General features: G+C 38.9%; 1 protein-coding gene across 1 annotated transcript in view; it reads left to right on the top strand.

Moving 5' to 3' along the window:
• Positions 1-12,649, top strand: part of EIF3A (eukaryotic translation initiation factor 3 subunit A) — a gene marked incomplete at both ends in the record, with an annotated part of 35,036 nt that extends 22,387 nt beyond the window's left edge. Inside the window, 7 exons of the mRNA XM_082002339.1 lie at positions 434-587; positions 1,619-1,803; positions 3,566-3,654; positions 8,138-8,868; positions 10,250-10,424; positions 10,873-11,042; positions 12,408-12,649. Coding sequence (XP_081858465.1) covers positions 434-587; positions 1,619-1,803; positions 3,566-3,654; positions 8,138-8,868; positions 10,250-10,424; positions 10,873-11,042; positions 12,408-12,649 — 1,746 coding nt within the window. The remainder of the gene's footprint in view (positions 1-433; positions 588-1,618; positions 1,804-3,565; positions 3,655-8,137; positions 8,869-10,249; positions 10,425-10,872; positions 11,043-12,407) is intronic.
• Between the last annotated feature and the right edge of the window lie 2,997 nt (positions 12,650-15,646).

Here is a 15,646-nt window from a genome sequence, read left to right as displayed (position 1 = left end):
CTGCTTATAGCTTTGATTATTTGGCTATGTTGCAGTAAGAACTGGTTTTAAAAAAAAAAAAAGGCAAAAGATGTATTATGTTGAAATAAGTTAAGTAACTGCATATGATTCTTTGCAACAATATAGGTAATTTAGATAGTGCATTTTAGGTACAGGTAAATTACTATTGAGGTAATTCCTTTCCTGAAAAAGCAGAAGGACTAAAATGGTGCATCGTGATTGTCTTTCTTCTAAGTAAGAGTATATTCCCTTATTCAAAACCAGTTGCAGGGAAGGTTGAAATGGCAAAAAGATAGTTGTTTTTCAGTGGAGCAAAGTTAGTATGTTGCAGTTGGTTTGTGTTTCTGTGCAGCTTTATTTAGCAATTTGTGCAACTGTCTAGTGCTTAAACATTACAGTCCTGGTGTTTTCATGCGTATTCCTTGTATTTCAGGATAAACTCAAGCAGTTCCAGGAACGGTTGGCAGAAGAGAGGCGTAATCGTTTGGAGGAACGCAAGAAGCAACGCAAAGAAGAGAGACGCATTACTTACTACCGAGAAAAGGAGGAAGAAGAACAAAGATTACGAGAAGAACAGCTGCTTAAAGGTATAATCGAGAACGTGATTATTTTATCCTTTGCATCCTTGACCTGTTCCAGACGTGTACGCAGCTAACTTCTGGTTTCCCTGTTTCATGATGTTGGAGGAAGTCTTTTCACTTTCAGTCAGTGGTGAAGACTGTGTTCATTGCTGTTAGATACTGTACCTTTACATTATACCTAATGTACCTTCTGAATGCTTACCTGTGCAGCATAGAGATGAAGGTAAAGCTTTATAGGAGGAGGGGAAAGTAAAAGCAAATGAATGCTTCCTGCTCTCCCCTTCTCCGAGACATGAGTAAAGGAGGCTAACAAAAATTTGTGTCTCTGTTTTTAGTTGTTTAGTTTGAGTTCTGGCCACTTGTTTGTGCATGTCTTAAAGAAAATAGAAAGGGAACATTGATGTCAGATCAAGAACTCAAGAATTGTAAGCAGCTCGCCTTTCTTCATGAACTGCTTTGTCTGGTAGCCTGTTTTAAGGCTTTAGAAGAGAAGAGGTGATAGGCATCCTGTAAGGTAAATTTCTGTCCTACTTGTCACTTGGTGGATGAAGATTTTGTGTATCAGAGTTCATAATCGTGCAACATTCAAAAACCAACCAAACAAAAATCAAGCAATCCTGAATATCAAATTTCTGACACTGCTAGCTGATTTATTTTTTTTATCTTTTCTAAGGAAGGGATCCTCTACCGTGCTTGAGGTAGTTACGATATTTTAGCTGGCACATTTGTGATCTGCACATCAAACTAACCTATGGGTATTGGAACATTTTCTTTCCTTTCTCACTAGTTGTTGTTCAAGATGTCATATTAATGGATGTATCAGGGTTCCTTTTCCTGTAGCTTTTGAGTTAGGATACTTCCAGAGAAAAGGTTCTATGGTTAGTTAAATGCATCCTGTGAAATGCTTGGGTTATTAAATTTTTTTTTTTTTTAAGGAGTCAAGGGGGAGAGATCGTATTTTGTAACCCTTCTGTGGATACAGCAAAGTAACAGAATTTGTATTGGTGATACATTCCATTTATGTTCCAACTCTGCAGAGCGTGAAGAAAAGGAACGCATTGAGCGTGAGAAGCGTGAGCAGGAACAGCGTGAATACCAGGAACGTGTCAAAAAACTAGAAGAACTGGAGAAGAAAAAACGTCAAAGAGAAATGGAGATAGAAGAAAGAGAGCGTCGTCGAGAAGAAGAGAGGAGAGGTCTGGATGACCCATTTTCAAGAAAGGTAGGTAATACCTGCAGGTTGGTTTTCTTTCTGACTGCTGCTCTTTCTGTAGATTCTTTGGAAGATGATGGTGGCAGTGCAAAATCATAAGTTAAATTTTTTTTTAAAGTTGTAGCTTAAGTGGCTAATTTAATAGTTAAGTTGTTATCACTTAGTTTCAGCTTACTATCAGGATCTGGAATTTGTAGTTTAGTAGTAAAGTAAAGCAAGGAAACTACTAAGATCTCCAGGATGTTAAAAAAGCTAAACAAGTAATGACTAAAAAGAATACTGAATAAAGTTTTCTTGAACACAAAAGTAGAGCTATATTGGAAGCAAGCGTAGTGAGTTATGCCAAAGTCAGGAATCAGAGTAGATATTAAAGGAGAATCCCAGACTAAAAGCATAGTTTTATATTTTCTAAGAAATATGCAATAACATAAAACATAAAAACAAGAGGTGTGTGCAATTTCCTTTTTATAAATGTAAGTACTGGCAAAAATCATTATCCCAATCCAGCAGGAAACAAAACAAAAGTTATTGGCAAATAAATGTTTAATGATTTAAAAGAATGTAACAAAGTACCACAAGCCTTCTATGCTTCTACTTTTTCAGAACTTTTCAGTAAGAGAACTAGTTTTAAATTTCATCCACCATAGCCATAGTCTTTGATTAACGCATACTTCATTGAGTAACACTGTGAAGTGATCAGAGCTTGTATAAATTGTTTTGATAGTCTTATCAGGTAAATAATCATCACCAGTATTCTTCACGTAAGAGGTACTCTGAGCCATGGGCACTTGATTATATGGAAAAGATGACTCAGGTTCTGATAGAGGGATCTGTACCACTTGAAAAATACCACTTGCAGTTTTGGGCTTCTTTCTTTGTTCACTCTTGTTTGTTGAGGTCAATTCAAAGCATTTAAGTAGACAGTCATGGAATAGTGGATATGCAAGATCTTGCTCAACCTGTGTATTTCCCCATATTGAAGCACAGACTTTGACAAATAAAAACACTTTTCAAAGAGCATTTTAAAACCGGAATACTCTTTTATAAAGAGGTTGTGTGATTATGTGAAATCAGGTATTTTATGTGGTTTACCTAATTGTCGTCTTGTCATGAAATTAAGGAATAAATAACTGTGTTAGAAGTAGTTTAAATGGTTTGTCTTTGTCCAGCAATGGGGGAAGACATTTTACCTTCATTAAAAAAAAATAAAATTGACTATTGCTCTGCCCTGCATCAAAGCAATCTGTGTGAATCACGAATACCTCACCTGTTCTATCTGTTGAGGTACTCAGAACAATCTGGTCTCTCCTACAGAGGGCTTTCAGTTTACTCATTTACATTTTCTGATGTGGTTAGAAAGCACAAAAGCAAATAATTCTGTGAATTGATTCCTACTGTCATGAAGCAGCACGAAAGTGAAGCTGTTAGAATGGCTTTTTTGTGCTAACAGGTGGTAGCAGTGGCTCACTGTAGCTATTGTTGATACACTTGTTCATAAACTTTTTAGTGTATTTGCATATATCCTACCCTACAAGTAAAGTATATGGCGCAAAGGGAACCATATTGCTTTTTAAACTGTGCCGGAAACAATAAAGTTAGTCAGTTAAGACCATACTTAAATTATTCAAACTCCTGATAGTTCAGTATTCTCTACAGTGTAACAAGTGAGTTTTGAATGACATAGTATGCTTTGAAAGGAGTAAATTATATGTTGAAAATCTTAATTGTAAAGTATTCAGAGAGAATGTTCCTAATTTCTTTTGCCATACAGGAATCTCGTTGGGGTGATAGGGAGTCTGAAAGCTCCTGGAGAAGAGGTGGTGAGACAGAATCTGAATGGCGGCGAGCACCAGTGGAAAGGTAATCATTAGGTTACTAAGCACCAGTTGTATTAGGCTCAAAATATGTAGACTACCTTTTTGTTGATACTGCTAAAGCTGCACTAAGTGAATAATGTCATGCCTTTCCATCTCTGAAAGTTTCCTTCTGTTAAAAAACTGCTTTGTAAGGATTTCAAAATAAGAGGTTTTATCTTGGAACTGCACCAGGTAACATGCCTGTTTTATTTAGCTTAGATATGTGAAAGCTGGAAGACACCTTATCCATGTGATAAACAACTTGCTTACTTGATTTCTTTTTTAAATTAAAAATTTCTGTCCTGCTCAAACATTGTTGTCAGTTGTATAAACACAGAACAAGGAAAGATGACAAGCAAATGCAGGGTTCCTGGATGATAAAACTGTTTGAGATTTTCCATTTAGAAAACTGATAGTAATACATAGGAATAGTAAAGTAAAAATTCAGAGTCTTAAACTATTCAAGTGCCAGAGTAAGTCACAGAGCAGAAAATATGTGCCATAAACTAAAACAAAGTTCTGAAAGACTGTATTGAACAGATACGGAAGGATATCTGAAGGAAGAATACTGAAAGTACTTTGCACTTACAAAAAAAAAAAGCCTTGTTCATATCTATATATTTTAGGCGTTTTGGATAAGTTCACTAATAATGAATTCTGTTTATACAGTTGTAGAAAACAAGATGTTTAACATTTGTCCATCCCTCTGCTCCACAACAGGATGAGCTGTACCTGAAATATTTCTGATGGTGCACATCTAGTTGTTCTTAGAAGCCTATGCTGATGGAGATACCACTACTTGTTCCAATTGGCAGTATATTTTATTGCTTAATTAGCCTTCGAGGTAGATAGATTTTTATAAATATCTAACCTTAATTTCCAGTGCAGCAATTTATATCCATTACAGCTTAATCCCACTCCAGTGGAAGTAAATTAATTTACTCTTCCTCTCTCTCTAATAATTTCTTCTAACATACTGGAAGAGTACGATCTCTTGATAAATGAAATAGTCTTTCAGTCTTAAAAGCTGTGGTGCCACTCTTGCTAGTGATCCATTTTCTCATGAATTGCAAAATCAAAATTTGGATGAAACTCCTGCGTGAAGCCTTTTAACTATTAACATATTGCAGAAGTGTTTAATGCATCTACTTACATGCTTCAGTGTGATTTTTTTTTTTTAAACACAGAATGGTACAGGTGACCCATATTAATTTTTGAATCATTATACCATAGAGCTTTTCTGAATAAGTGTTGTCTTAGTCATTTCTCATTCACCTTTTATAGAAATGGAGCTGAGTGACTGCTGAGGAGTTCAAATCAGGTGTATTTTTGTTTATTATGTAGTATGTTCAGTAAAACTTTCCTTCTCCTTTTTACCAAAAGGAATATACTGAGGAATACTAAAAGGAAATACTGATAGCAGTCAAGATTAGTATCTCTATGGAATTTTAAATAAAGCAATGTTTCTCAATTATTTTCTTTTTACTGAAGTTAGGAAATAACAAAGTAAAAGCGGTGATGTTCAGACATAATTGCAGAAGAAAGGTGTAATTCTTCATTCTTTAGTAGCCCCTAGTCTAGTTTGAGTTTTATTTTAAACCTAAAGGGAAAATATGTTGAATACAAAGACAGCAGTGCAAACCTAACTGTGAGTACAGTAATTCCAAAATGTATTTCTGAATCGAGTGATAAAGGCAGTAACACAGAGGACAGACCATCAGATTTAATTTGCAGCATGTATCTAGCTGTAAGTACAGCCATTGGATGTATGTATTAAAAGGTACTTACGGATGACAGTACAAGGAGAGAAGCTATAAAATTGTGTCTCACAGTTTCTCGTGGAAATGGCACAGTCCTGGCATACATGCCATATTGGTACATGGGTCTTTACAGTCACGGAGCAACCAATTGTACTTTGCAGCAATCCCCAGACAGCTAGATTCCAGGCGATCAGCATGTTCCAGTGTTCTCAGTCTTTTCCATACCATGGTTCCAGTTACAAGAAAAAACAGATTACAGAAAGGCAGAAGGTCCAGCAAGGGCTGTCTCTCTTGGATGGCTAGTGGCTATATTATGTGTTATAACTAGACTGCGAGTATTTGCCTTGTTTCTTCACTGTGCAGGAAGGATAGTTATCGTAAGAAACAAGAGAGGAAAATAAAACTAATGACGTAAAAAAATTTTTAAGGAAGAAAGTCAATCCTGATATAAAAAAATATTACGAATATGTGATTGCAGGATTGCAGGAAAAAGAGCTTAATGTAGAAGTGCTATGTAGGACTTAAATTAAAATCCAGTTGATTTAGTAGAAAAAGTCATTTTATGGTGGTACCTCTTGTTCTTTCTCTAGATTACAGAAAATCCCTAAAATGCTGTCAGGAACTGGACACCTGCTCGTTGAAACAATGAAATGGCAACTAATACAGACCTGGTATTCACTAAAAGTGGCGAGGCAGTGCTGCAGGCAGTCACGCTTAGCACAGCTCATTAGAGTTATGACTGCCACAGATTGCTATCCCAAAGGATCAACAAATGCTTATGTGCTTATGGTCAAGAAATACTAAAAAGCCAGAATGTATAGACAAGGGGAGTTGACCTCTATTTTATGTCTGTGCTGTTTGTGCCTGAGTTAAGATGAGCGGGGAAAAAAAAAGTTATGAACCTTTAACAGTGCTAGACACTATAGCGTGAACTTTGCCAGTAGATTTCTGCTATATTTGGTAAAGCTGTCTGCATGCTTTCAGCTCTTGTAGATTTGTGTGTAGGGGTTTTTTTTAGAGGATATTGGAAAATGGGTTATATAATAGAAACTGGATTGCATTACTACCAGTGACTGCCATTCAATAACATTCTTAATATTCATGCATCCCTCTCTTCTTACTAATTTATCAGATGCTGTTTGACTTTTAATTACAGTAATCTTTTAAAGTGGGAGTTAGGATTTCAAAGAGGGAAAGAAGGACAAAAGCTGAAATAGGTACACAAAAGTTGTCAAACGAGTAGAAAAATGTAAAAACAGAGGCGTAATTTCACCTGCAAGTAATAGTTTAAAAATTAGAGTAGCAATAGTTTAATAGTTTAAAAGTAGATTTGAAAATCCTAAAACCCTGAAACAGTACCTAAATATAAATGAATTAAATACTTTTTCATTTGATGAACTCTATAACCATTTCTCTACATGTCTTTTACATCAAAATAATCAGATTTTCCAAAGAAGATTACCCAATTTGAGTCTAAATGGAGGTTAACAATCTCCATGTTGCATTTTTTATCTCACAGTTCAGTGGTAATTGCATTCTCCCTTACTCTTCCAAAACTAGGAAATACACTGCTCACAATTCCTCGAAATTCTTGAGATATGCAGAGTTGTCAAAAACTGTTGCATCTTTGTTCTCGCTTCTTGGGAGTCCTACATCTGTTGTTTTGTAGCAAATCCTTGCTGTTCTTTTGTTTATGTTTTGGTACATAGTGGATTTCTGAGCCTGTAGGGTTTTTTTGTTTTGTTTTGATTTTATTTTTTGAATCCATGAGATTCAACTGCAGGGCAGCTTCTCTTGCCAAGAGGCAGGTACCAGTATATCTCTATGATTCCTTGTTTCTTTTTATTGTTGAGGAACCAGCTTAGGAAGTTTAATTTCCTGAAATAAAGAAATTAATCTGATGACAAAGCCAAGGTTTATGGTCTAAATGGATGTGTCAAATCCTGTAGACATTAAACTAAATGGTGTGTCCATAGAATTGACAGGAGTGGAAGGCTCTAACCGTTGTTCAGCAGTGTTTTTTCTGCTGAACACTTTTCAGTGTTACAAATACAAACATATTTCAAAGATGAACTGATGATGCAATATCCTAGGGAAAATTCTCACCAATTCTTTACTTCTTACATACATCCTAGTAAGGAGAGTCCGTGCAAGCACTGACAGCCTGCCAGAGCCTGGTGCACCCTGCTTGCTGTCGGGCAGTTGCAGCGGATTAAATCATGAGTTTACTATGTTGTCCTGCCATATCTAGTTGTGGATGTTTGGCAGTGAAAGTATTGCCAATCTGCCGGGCTGGAACTGTGCCAAAGCATATGAAAACAGAGATTGGACTGTAGGTCTGGCATGTGCGTGAAGAAGGGGGATACTTACTTGATGGTTGTGGTTTTTTAATACTGGTTCTTTGAAACTTTGCTAGAGTTTATCAAATCAGGCTTGGTGTAGAAGCCAAACATCTCCTCTGTTATGTTGCAGCAGATAACCAACAGGGGACTGTAGTTACCCCTTCAAACTGTAGTTTTGAAGGAGATAGTAAACTGTTCAGTCTTTACTGAAGCTGTAGGTACAGTGACCTACCACTTTCCCATAGCAATGAAGGCAATTAGAAAGTGTACTTGAAAACTGCAAGCTCTGTAAATGTGTTTGCAACCATGGATATGTTCAGAAATGGTCTTGAGATGTTTGATGTCAGTTTCTACTTTTTGCTCATTCTCTATGATGGTTTTATAGAGATTGGCGTCGAGGAGAAGCAAGAGATGATGAAAGACCTTTCCGGCGAGGGGATGATCTGCCCCGGCGAGGGGATGATCTGCCGCGACGTGGTGCTGCAGAAGAAAAAGAACGTCCTTCTATGGAATCAGCAGAGGACAGGCCACCTAGGCGTGAAGGGGATGAGGACAGGCCACCTAGGCGTGAAGGGGATGAGGACAGGCCGCCCAGGCGTGGATTGGATGAGGACAGGCCGCCCAGGCGTGGATTGGATGATGATAGAGGGAGCTGGCGGGCTGCAGATGACGACAGGGGTCCCAGGCGTGCCTTGGATGACGACAGGCCACCCAGGCGTGCCTTGGATGACGACAGGCCACCTAGACGTGGCTTGGACGATGACAGAGGCAGTTGGCGTGCAACAGATGATGACAGAGGACCCAGGCGTGGGCTGGACGACGACAGGCCACCCAGAAGGGCTTTGGATGATGACAGGCCATCCAGGCGAGGACTGGATGATGACCGGGGCAGCTGGCGTGCTGCAGATGATGACAGGGGTCCCAGGCGCGGGATGGATGATGACAGGGGTCCCAGGCGTGGGATGGATGACGACAGGATGTCAAGGCGTGATGATGACAGGGGTCCCTGGCGTAGCGCAGATGATGACAGGCTCTCCAGACGAGATGATGACAGGGGTCCCTGGCGTAGCGGTGATGATTCAAGGCCAGGTCCTTGGAGACCATTTGGTAAACCAGGTAAAATAGACTAATATAATAATGTTCCTTCCAAATCATGTGTTAACCTAGTAGATAATGGATGTAATGTACTTGGTGCCAGAGATGGGAGGATCAACTCTGAAAATGTCTGGATTAAATTGGCTAATGTGGACACTCCTTTACTTAGTATAATTAGACCTTTTAATTTGGTCGAATTGAAAAAATAAAAATACAGCACTGTCTATTGCTTGTCTGGAAGGTCACATAGTAATGCTGGTAATTTACCTATGTGTAAAACCAAAATATACAAGTTAAATGCTCTGATGGGGGAGGAACATTCTCACTAGATTAGTAGACCTTGGTCTCCCTGCCCCCTCTATATGTCTGAAATTAACCCCCTTCTAAGGGGGATTTTGATATATCATTCAAGTGGGTCTATTTTTGATAAACCTTTTTCATGTGTACAAAGATATTCCTGTTGTTACCATTCCCTTGTTGCTTTTGTGTCTACCTTTCTTGAAAATCCTGCTTTGAGCAGGAGTTTTGACTAGATGACCTTCTGAGGTTCCTTACAATCTGAATTATCCTGTTCTTATGTAGTTTATTTCTATTTTTAAGTCTTGTTGATGGTGACTAGAACAACTGTTTCCTGAAAAGAAACCAGTTTTTTCTTCTGTTTTTTTTCTTTTTCTTTTTTTCCTGAAAAGACTGTTGTCTTTTCAGAACTTTTGATGACATTTTTAAATGTTAGATATGATTTTGATTTCCCGGTTCTTTTTATTCACAGGTGCTACATCAGCTTTTATAGACACTAATTCTGTAAATCCAAACCTGTAGAAAAGTTATCATAAATCTTAAAACTCGCATTCCAATAGCTTTCTCCTTTTTCCTATCTAAAGAGAAAGCATGCTGCATAACTCCCATTCATAAACAACTGAATGATATTGCAGGATGCACTGTGTAAGTAAATGGTAGATGATAGTCATATTTTAAAGTAGTGCCTTAAAAAGCAGTAAGTTCAAAAATTTGCTTGCCTATAATCTCCTCACTTGTAGATTTTCACAAAGGAATCTGGTGTCTAAGCTCTTCCCTTTACTTCTTCCTGCACTTATTTTGCACAAGACCCTCGAGGAGTTTATGGTTTCTGACTGAAAACTGCAGGGTGTAATCAGCTCTGCTAAACTGTTACAGGCAGTCCTGATAGATGAGATATATGTTACTGTGTTTATATTAAGCAGCTTCTACAGTGTTTTCTTGATGGCTCCACTCAATGCGCACACTTTTTACAAGCATCTTAAGTTGGATCCTCAGGGATCAAAACTTGAAGAACCAGTTTCTGTGAGGGAAGTAAAGGATTCTTTGTCTACAGAGAGATCAGAGGTCAGTCACAAATTCCTTTGACTCTGTTTCTTACTTATAGGGGGATGGAGAGAACGAGAAAAGGCTCGTGAGGACAGCTGGGGGCCTCCCCGAGACTCCAGACCGACAGGAGACCGTGAATGGGATAGAGACAAAGATCGTGATGAAAATGAGAAAGACCGTGAATTTGACAGAGAGAGAGATTTTGATCGAGATGATCGTTTCAGGCGTCCCAGGTTTGACTTCTCTGTTTAAATACTTCCAGAATATTTCTGTTAAAAAAAAAAAAAAAGTAGTGCCCTGCTGATAAGAAATAATATGACATTGCTGAGTGAAAGGAGCAATGGTTGGTTTGTATGAAATTAAGCACTTTAAGGCAGTAAACGGATAGTGGCATTTTGGGGCCTTTTTGGTTTGTTACTTTTAAGATGACATTAACTGTTTACAGGAGGAATCCCAAAATGCTTTGCTGCTTTTAATTTTTTTTTTTTTTAACCTGTTATCAAGAGAATTTCATGTTTTCAGGCTCCAGAAAAAACAGAAAAGGTTTTGGAAGTATGTCAATATGTTAAATAGAGACCTACTGGGCCTGAAAATATCTGTGTTGTGATTTATTATTGCCCTCTTTCTTTAGCAAAGGTAAAATCGTAACATTTAGTCTTTTTATGTTTTGAATGGCAAAAGGGATGATGCTGGTTGGAGAAGAGGACCAGCTGAGGAAACTTCTAGCTGGAGAGATTCAAGTCGTCGTGAAGAATGGGACAGGGGTGGTCGTGACATGAGAGATCGGCGTGCTGATGACAGAGATCCACCCCTCAGAAGAGGACCACCACCCAGATCTGACCGTGAAGAACGTATGTTTGTTTTAGTGTTCCTAAAAGTTTTACATTAATTATAGGGCCTTCATGTTGCGCTGACAGTGCTAGGATGTGGTAAAATGAGAATAAGTTATATTTTCAGCCACTTAAACTCCCTTTGCATAAGCAAAGTGATAGAACGAAACTTCAGTGTAATTGAGAATTCTTCCTTGAATCTTAACTTTTTTTAGTTGTACTCTTTTCTATCATAGTAGCATTTCACACCTGCAGGAGGAGGAGAACATTTCAAGTATGCAGTTCTCATAGTGGGATTATGTTCAGGGTGAATGAAATTCTTGTACGTAAATTATCAAGATAGACGTTCCAGAAAGTAATTTGTCTCATTTCATAAAAGCATTAAAATGTGAGGGAAGTATTTGCAGACAAGGCCATGTGGGTTTCACACTATTAATGGTATTGATTTTGATGAATAACTTATTTTAATTACATACATGAGCCTGTTTTAATTATGTACATTTATTAATCCTTTGCTGTGTTCTAAAAATATAGTAACAAACAAATATATTTAGCCTGAGATACCATGCTATCCAGTTGTGGTATTCTTGCCTTCAGAATCTCATTTGGTCTCTGCCCTGAGCGTGGGTGCTCCCTGAACAGGGGTGCTCCCTGGCAGCTGGCCTCGGGCATGGGACGTGTCATGTGGGACTTCGGCTGGCAGAAAGGCTGAGGGTTCTCAGTGCGGAGATCTATTGTTTTTAGTATATCAAGAAGTTTTGGTATTTGGCTGGCTGGTTTGGTATTTGACACAGCTTTGTTCACACTTAGCTGGGGAGGAATTCTTAACATCCTTTTGATAGAAATGAACAATTCCTTGATATAGTAAAGGATGGTGAGTACTGTAACCAGTGGAGTCGTGTAACCCGGTGCTGTTTATACCTCTGATTTCAGCAGGCTGAACAGTAGTTAGCTGTCTTTTGAGACAACGCACACCTAAGTATTTTCCACAAGTGTTTTTAAGTTAGGACTTTTCTGGTTTCAGGGTTCAGTCATTTCTAAGGAGATACTTTTGTGCTTTTAATTCTGACAATAATATAAGAATATATTTTGACATCATAAAACCATTGTAACAGAAATAGAACATTCTTATTACAGTTACTGGATTTTACAGATGACACTTGGGTTGCTCACAACAATCCTGCATCTGAAAAGAGGCTTGAGTAGTTCCTGTCCCGTACTTCACTATAAAATTAAGCTGTGCATTTGGCTGTCATGATCGTGTTACCTCTTGGCAAGATTGAGAATAAGTAAATAAGTCTGTCAGGCCAGGCATAGTTGTTGAAACTCTGCAGGCTGCTGGTGGAGCATGACAAAGGTTGTTTTGTTGTCTTTCTGTATTTGTAGCAAGCTCATGGCGGCGTGCTGATGATAGGAGAGAAGAACGTGGAGAAGAACGTGAAACAGTTCGGCGATCAGCTCCTGCTCCTGCTGCTCCTCCAGCTTCTGCTCCCCCACCAGCATCAAAAGATCGAGAAAGAGATGGGGAGAAGGAGAAGGGTTCCTGGAAAACAGAAAAGGAGCGTGAGCCCCTTCGCCGCACTAAAAACGAGACAGATGAAGACGGGTGGACCACTGTACGACGTTAAGTGAAAATCGCAGAGTTTAACCAATGTTTTAGCTTTGATTTGATCGAATCCATGGATTATATTTGTGCTTATAAACATTCTGAATTGGAATTCTTTAACAAATGTTTTGAGGTAACATGAAAGCATGAGCTTGAATTACTTACTCATATAGATTGATCATGCACAAATCTCACAGCAGAAGGTTGGAAATTGAATGCCAGTTTTTGAAATTTCAAATGATGCTTACTTCATGGGTCATTTGTTGCTAAAATAAAAAGAAGCAAACCCAACAGCTATCCTGAGAAATGCTTCTATCTCGCACCAAAACAGGCTGACCTTTTTGTTTTTAGTCTGCCTTAATTTGGAATGGGGTATTACCATAACAGAACATGCCTTTGAAAACATCTCTGTTCACACAGTGGAATTACTGAAAAAGCAGAGCTAGATCTATTTCCATAATTAGCAAAAAAAAAAAGAAAAATATATAAAAGCCCTCTTTTACATAGGTATGTTTGAGGGCAGGCGGTTTCTGAGAGACATATTTTATCGCTATCTAAATTCAGTAAGTTGCTTGAATTTGAATTAAATACAATAAACATTATGAGCATTAGCTACACTGGGATATTTCCTGTAGATTTACTTGAATATGTAACACCTATGAGGCCATTTTGCAGTTTTTGTTCCAGTAATGTATACTGCTGCAGTGTACAACCACAAAACTTCAAGCTTTTACAATTTAAGTGTTTTGGTAAGCATATGGCTATGTATTTTCTGTTGCCAATAGCACAGCTGCTTTTCCATTATGGGATAATTCATGACTTTCAAGGATTTATAAATAATATCATATTTAAAAGGTGTGGTTTTGGAGAAATTGTTGAATTTTCACCCAATTCTTTGTCTTCAGGGTCAATTCTTTCCCTTTCCAAAAAAGTCATTTGTAGTAATGGCTGTGTTGACTTCTTCAATTTTGGGGTGCGGTAACAACAATTAACTATAACTGGTCATACTGAAGCCAACACAGAACTTGCTGCTGTGTGTTTCTTCAATGATAAATAAACAACTTATGGAATTAGCTAGTGTGGTGTCTTGCCTTTTTAGTAACTTCCTGCAATGTACATTAATGCAGAACAGCTTGTTGAACAACTCTTTTGTGCATGTGTACCTGTTGCTGTACCAGCTGAAGGAGAAGGTGAGAACACCTGGGAGAGTTTCTTCCTGAGAAACCTGGTTTGATTTTAACATGTGTGAACAAAAGTTGTAATACTCCTCTTGTCCTTTTCCTGCCCTCTTTGAGTTATCCCAGACTGGTAGGTTTCTCAGGCAAAACTTGCTGCGAGTCATCTTTTGAGGGCCAGATTTTTGTGTTCCTGGAGCCTGTGATGTCAGTGCTTGTTGAGTCACAGAATTCCTTCAGAGCAACAGTGTGTTCTAAGCAAAAATAAAAAGCCTGGTTTTTGTTCCACGTACAGCCCTATAAAGGGGTTATATATATATAATCTCCTGCCCTCTTTTAGTTTAAAACCCTTACCCCTTGTCCTATTGCAACAGGCCCTGCTAAAAAGTCTGCCCCCATCTTTCTTCTAAGTCCCCTTTAAGTACTGGAGGGCTGCAATAAGGTCTCCCTGGAGCCTTCTCTTCTCCCAACCCCAACTCTCAGCCTGTCCTCCCAGGCACATGCTCCAGCACCTGACTGTTGTGTTGGCTGAACTTACTCAAATTTCTCAATGTCCTCCTTGTATGGGGTGCAACAGGACCCAAAACTGCATGCAGCAGTCAAGATGAGGTCTACTGAAGGGTATACTCTCCTCATCTACAGGCTCTGGTCCTGTTGAAACACTGCTAGCTAATGCTCAGCTTTTTGCCTGCCAGGGCCCTGGAGGCATTTGGGCCACCCCAGTCTCTCATTGCACAGGCTTCTTCCCTGGCAGTGCAGGGCTCTGCCCTTTTCCTTGCCAAATTTCCTCAGGCTTCTGCCCAGCCCACCTTGGTCCCTCTGGATGGCTGCCCTGCCCCAAGCAGATCCACTGGTCCTCCTGTTTTGGAGTCATCAGACCTGCTGCTGCCTGCAGGTCCTCAAGCACAATGTCAGGCCAGACCTCTGTGATACCCCACTCCAGCCCATTGACCATGGTGCTGAGCCTGAAAATCCAACCATTTTTTTCCACTCACCTTGTTATCTAGGTTGTAACATCCTAACTTGGGTACAGAAATACCATGTGAGACAGCAGTGAAAGCCTGGCTAAAGTTGAGATTAAGAACATCCACTGCTCCTTCCCTTGTCCACAAAGTTGTTATAATGTTGTAGAAGGCAGGTGAGTCAGGCATGATTTACCCTCAGTAAATCCATGCTGACTGTTCCCAGTCACCTTCTGCATGTGCCCAAGATCTTCCATGACTCTCCCAGGGACTGAAGTGATATCATCTGGCCTGTAGCACCTCAGAGGGTCCTCCTGGCCTTTTTTGAAGATGGGTGCAGCATTTGCCTTTCTCCAGCCATCATCAGGGAGATGTAAAGAGTGATTATACCTCCAGCTAGATATTTTTAATTTTATCCAAAGCCATTTTTACATGGGGATAAATGTTAGTGATCATTGCACCAGCTAAAGCTCTGCTCCCAAATCTGTGTTCTTAACTTCCATTATTTGAGATTGTGATAATGTTGCCAACACATAAAATTCTCAGGACTGGGCAGCTTGACAAAAGATCTGCAAGATGTGAGCTTTACAGACATGCCAGTGTGTTTATTTTACTGCTTGATCATTTTAGACAGAATACAAACTACAGTGATCAAAACCCACTACTGACCAAATCCAACAGCTAAAACCTCCATCTACTGCCATAATGATACATTAGCACAGTTTGGTGACCTGAAAATGTTGAAGTCAAATGAATTCTGTCAAGCATTGCTGAGTTCAACTGATTCATGTCCAGTTGAACATTTACAGTTTTCAGTGAACCTTAGAAGTACAGAAACTGTCACATGCTGTATTTAGAAGGCAGAACTCAAAGCTGCTCTTG

The sequence above is a fragment of the Phaethon aethereus genome (genome assembly GCF_964289735.1).
Source record: "Phaethon aethereus genome assembly, chromosome: 7".
NCBI classification, from domain to species: domain Eukaryota; kingdom Metazoa; phylum Chordata; class Aves; order Phaethontiformes; family Phaethontidae; genus Phaethon; species Phaethon aethereus.
This window is presented reverse-complemented; position numbering and strand designations above follow the sequence as displayed.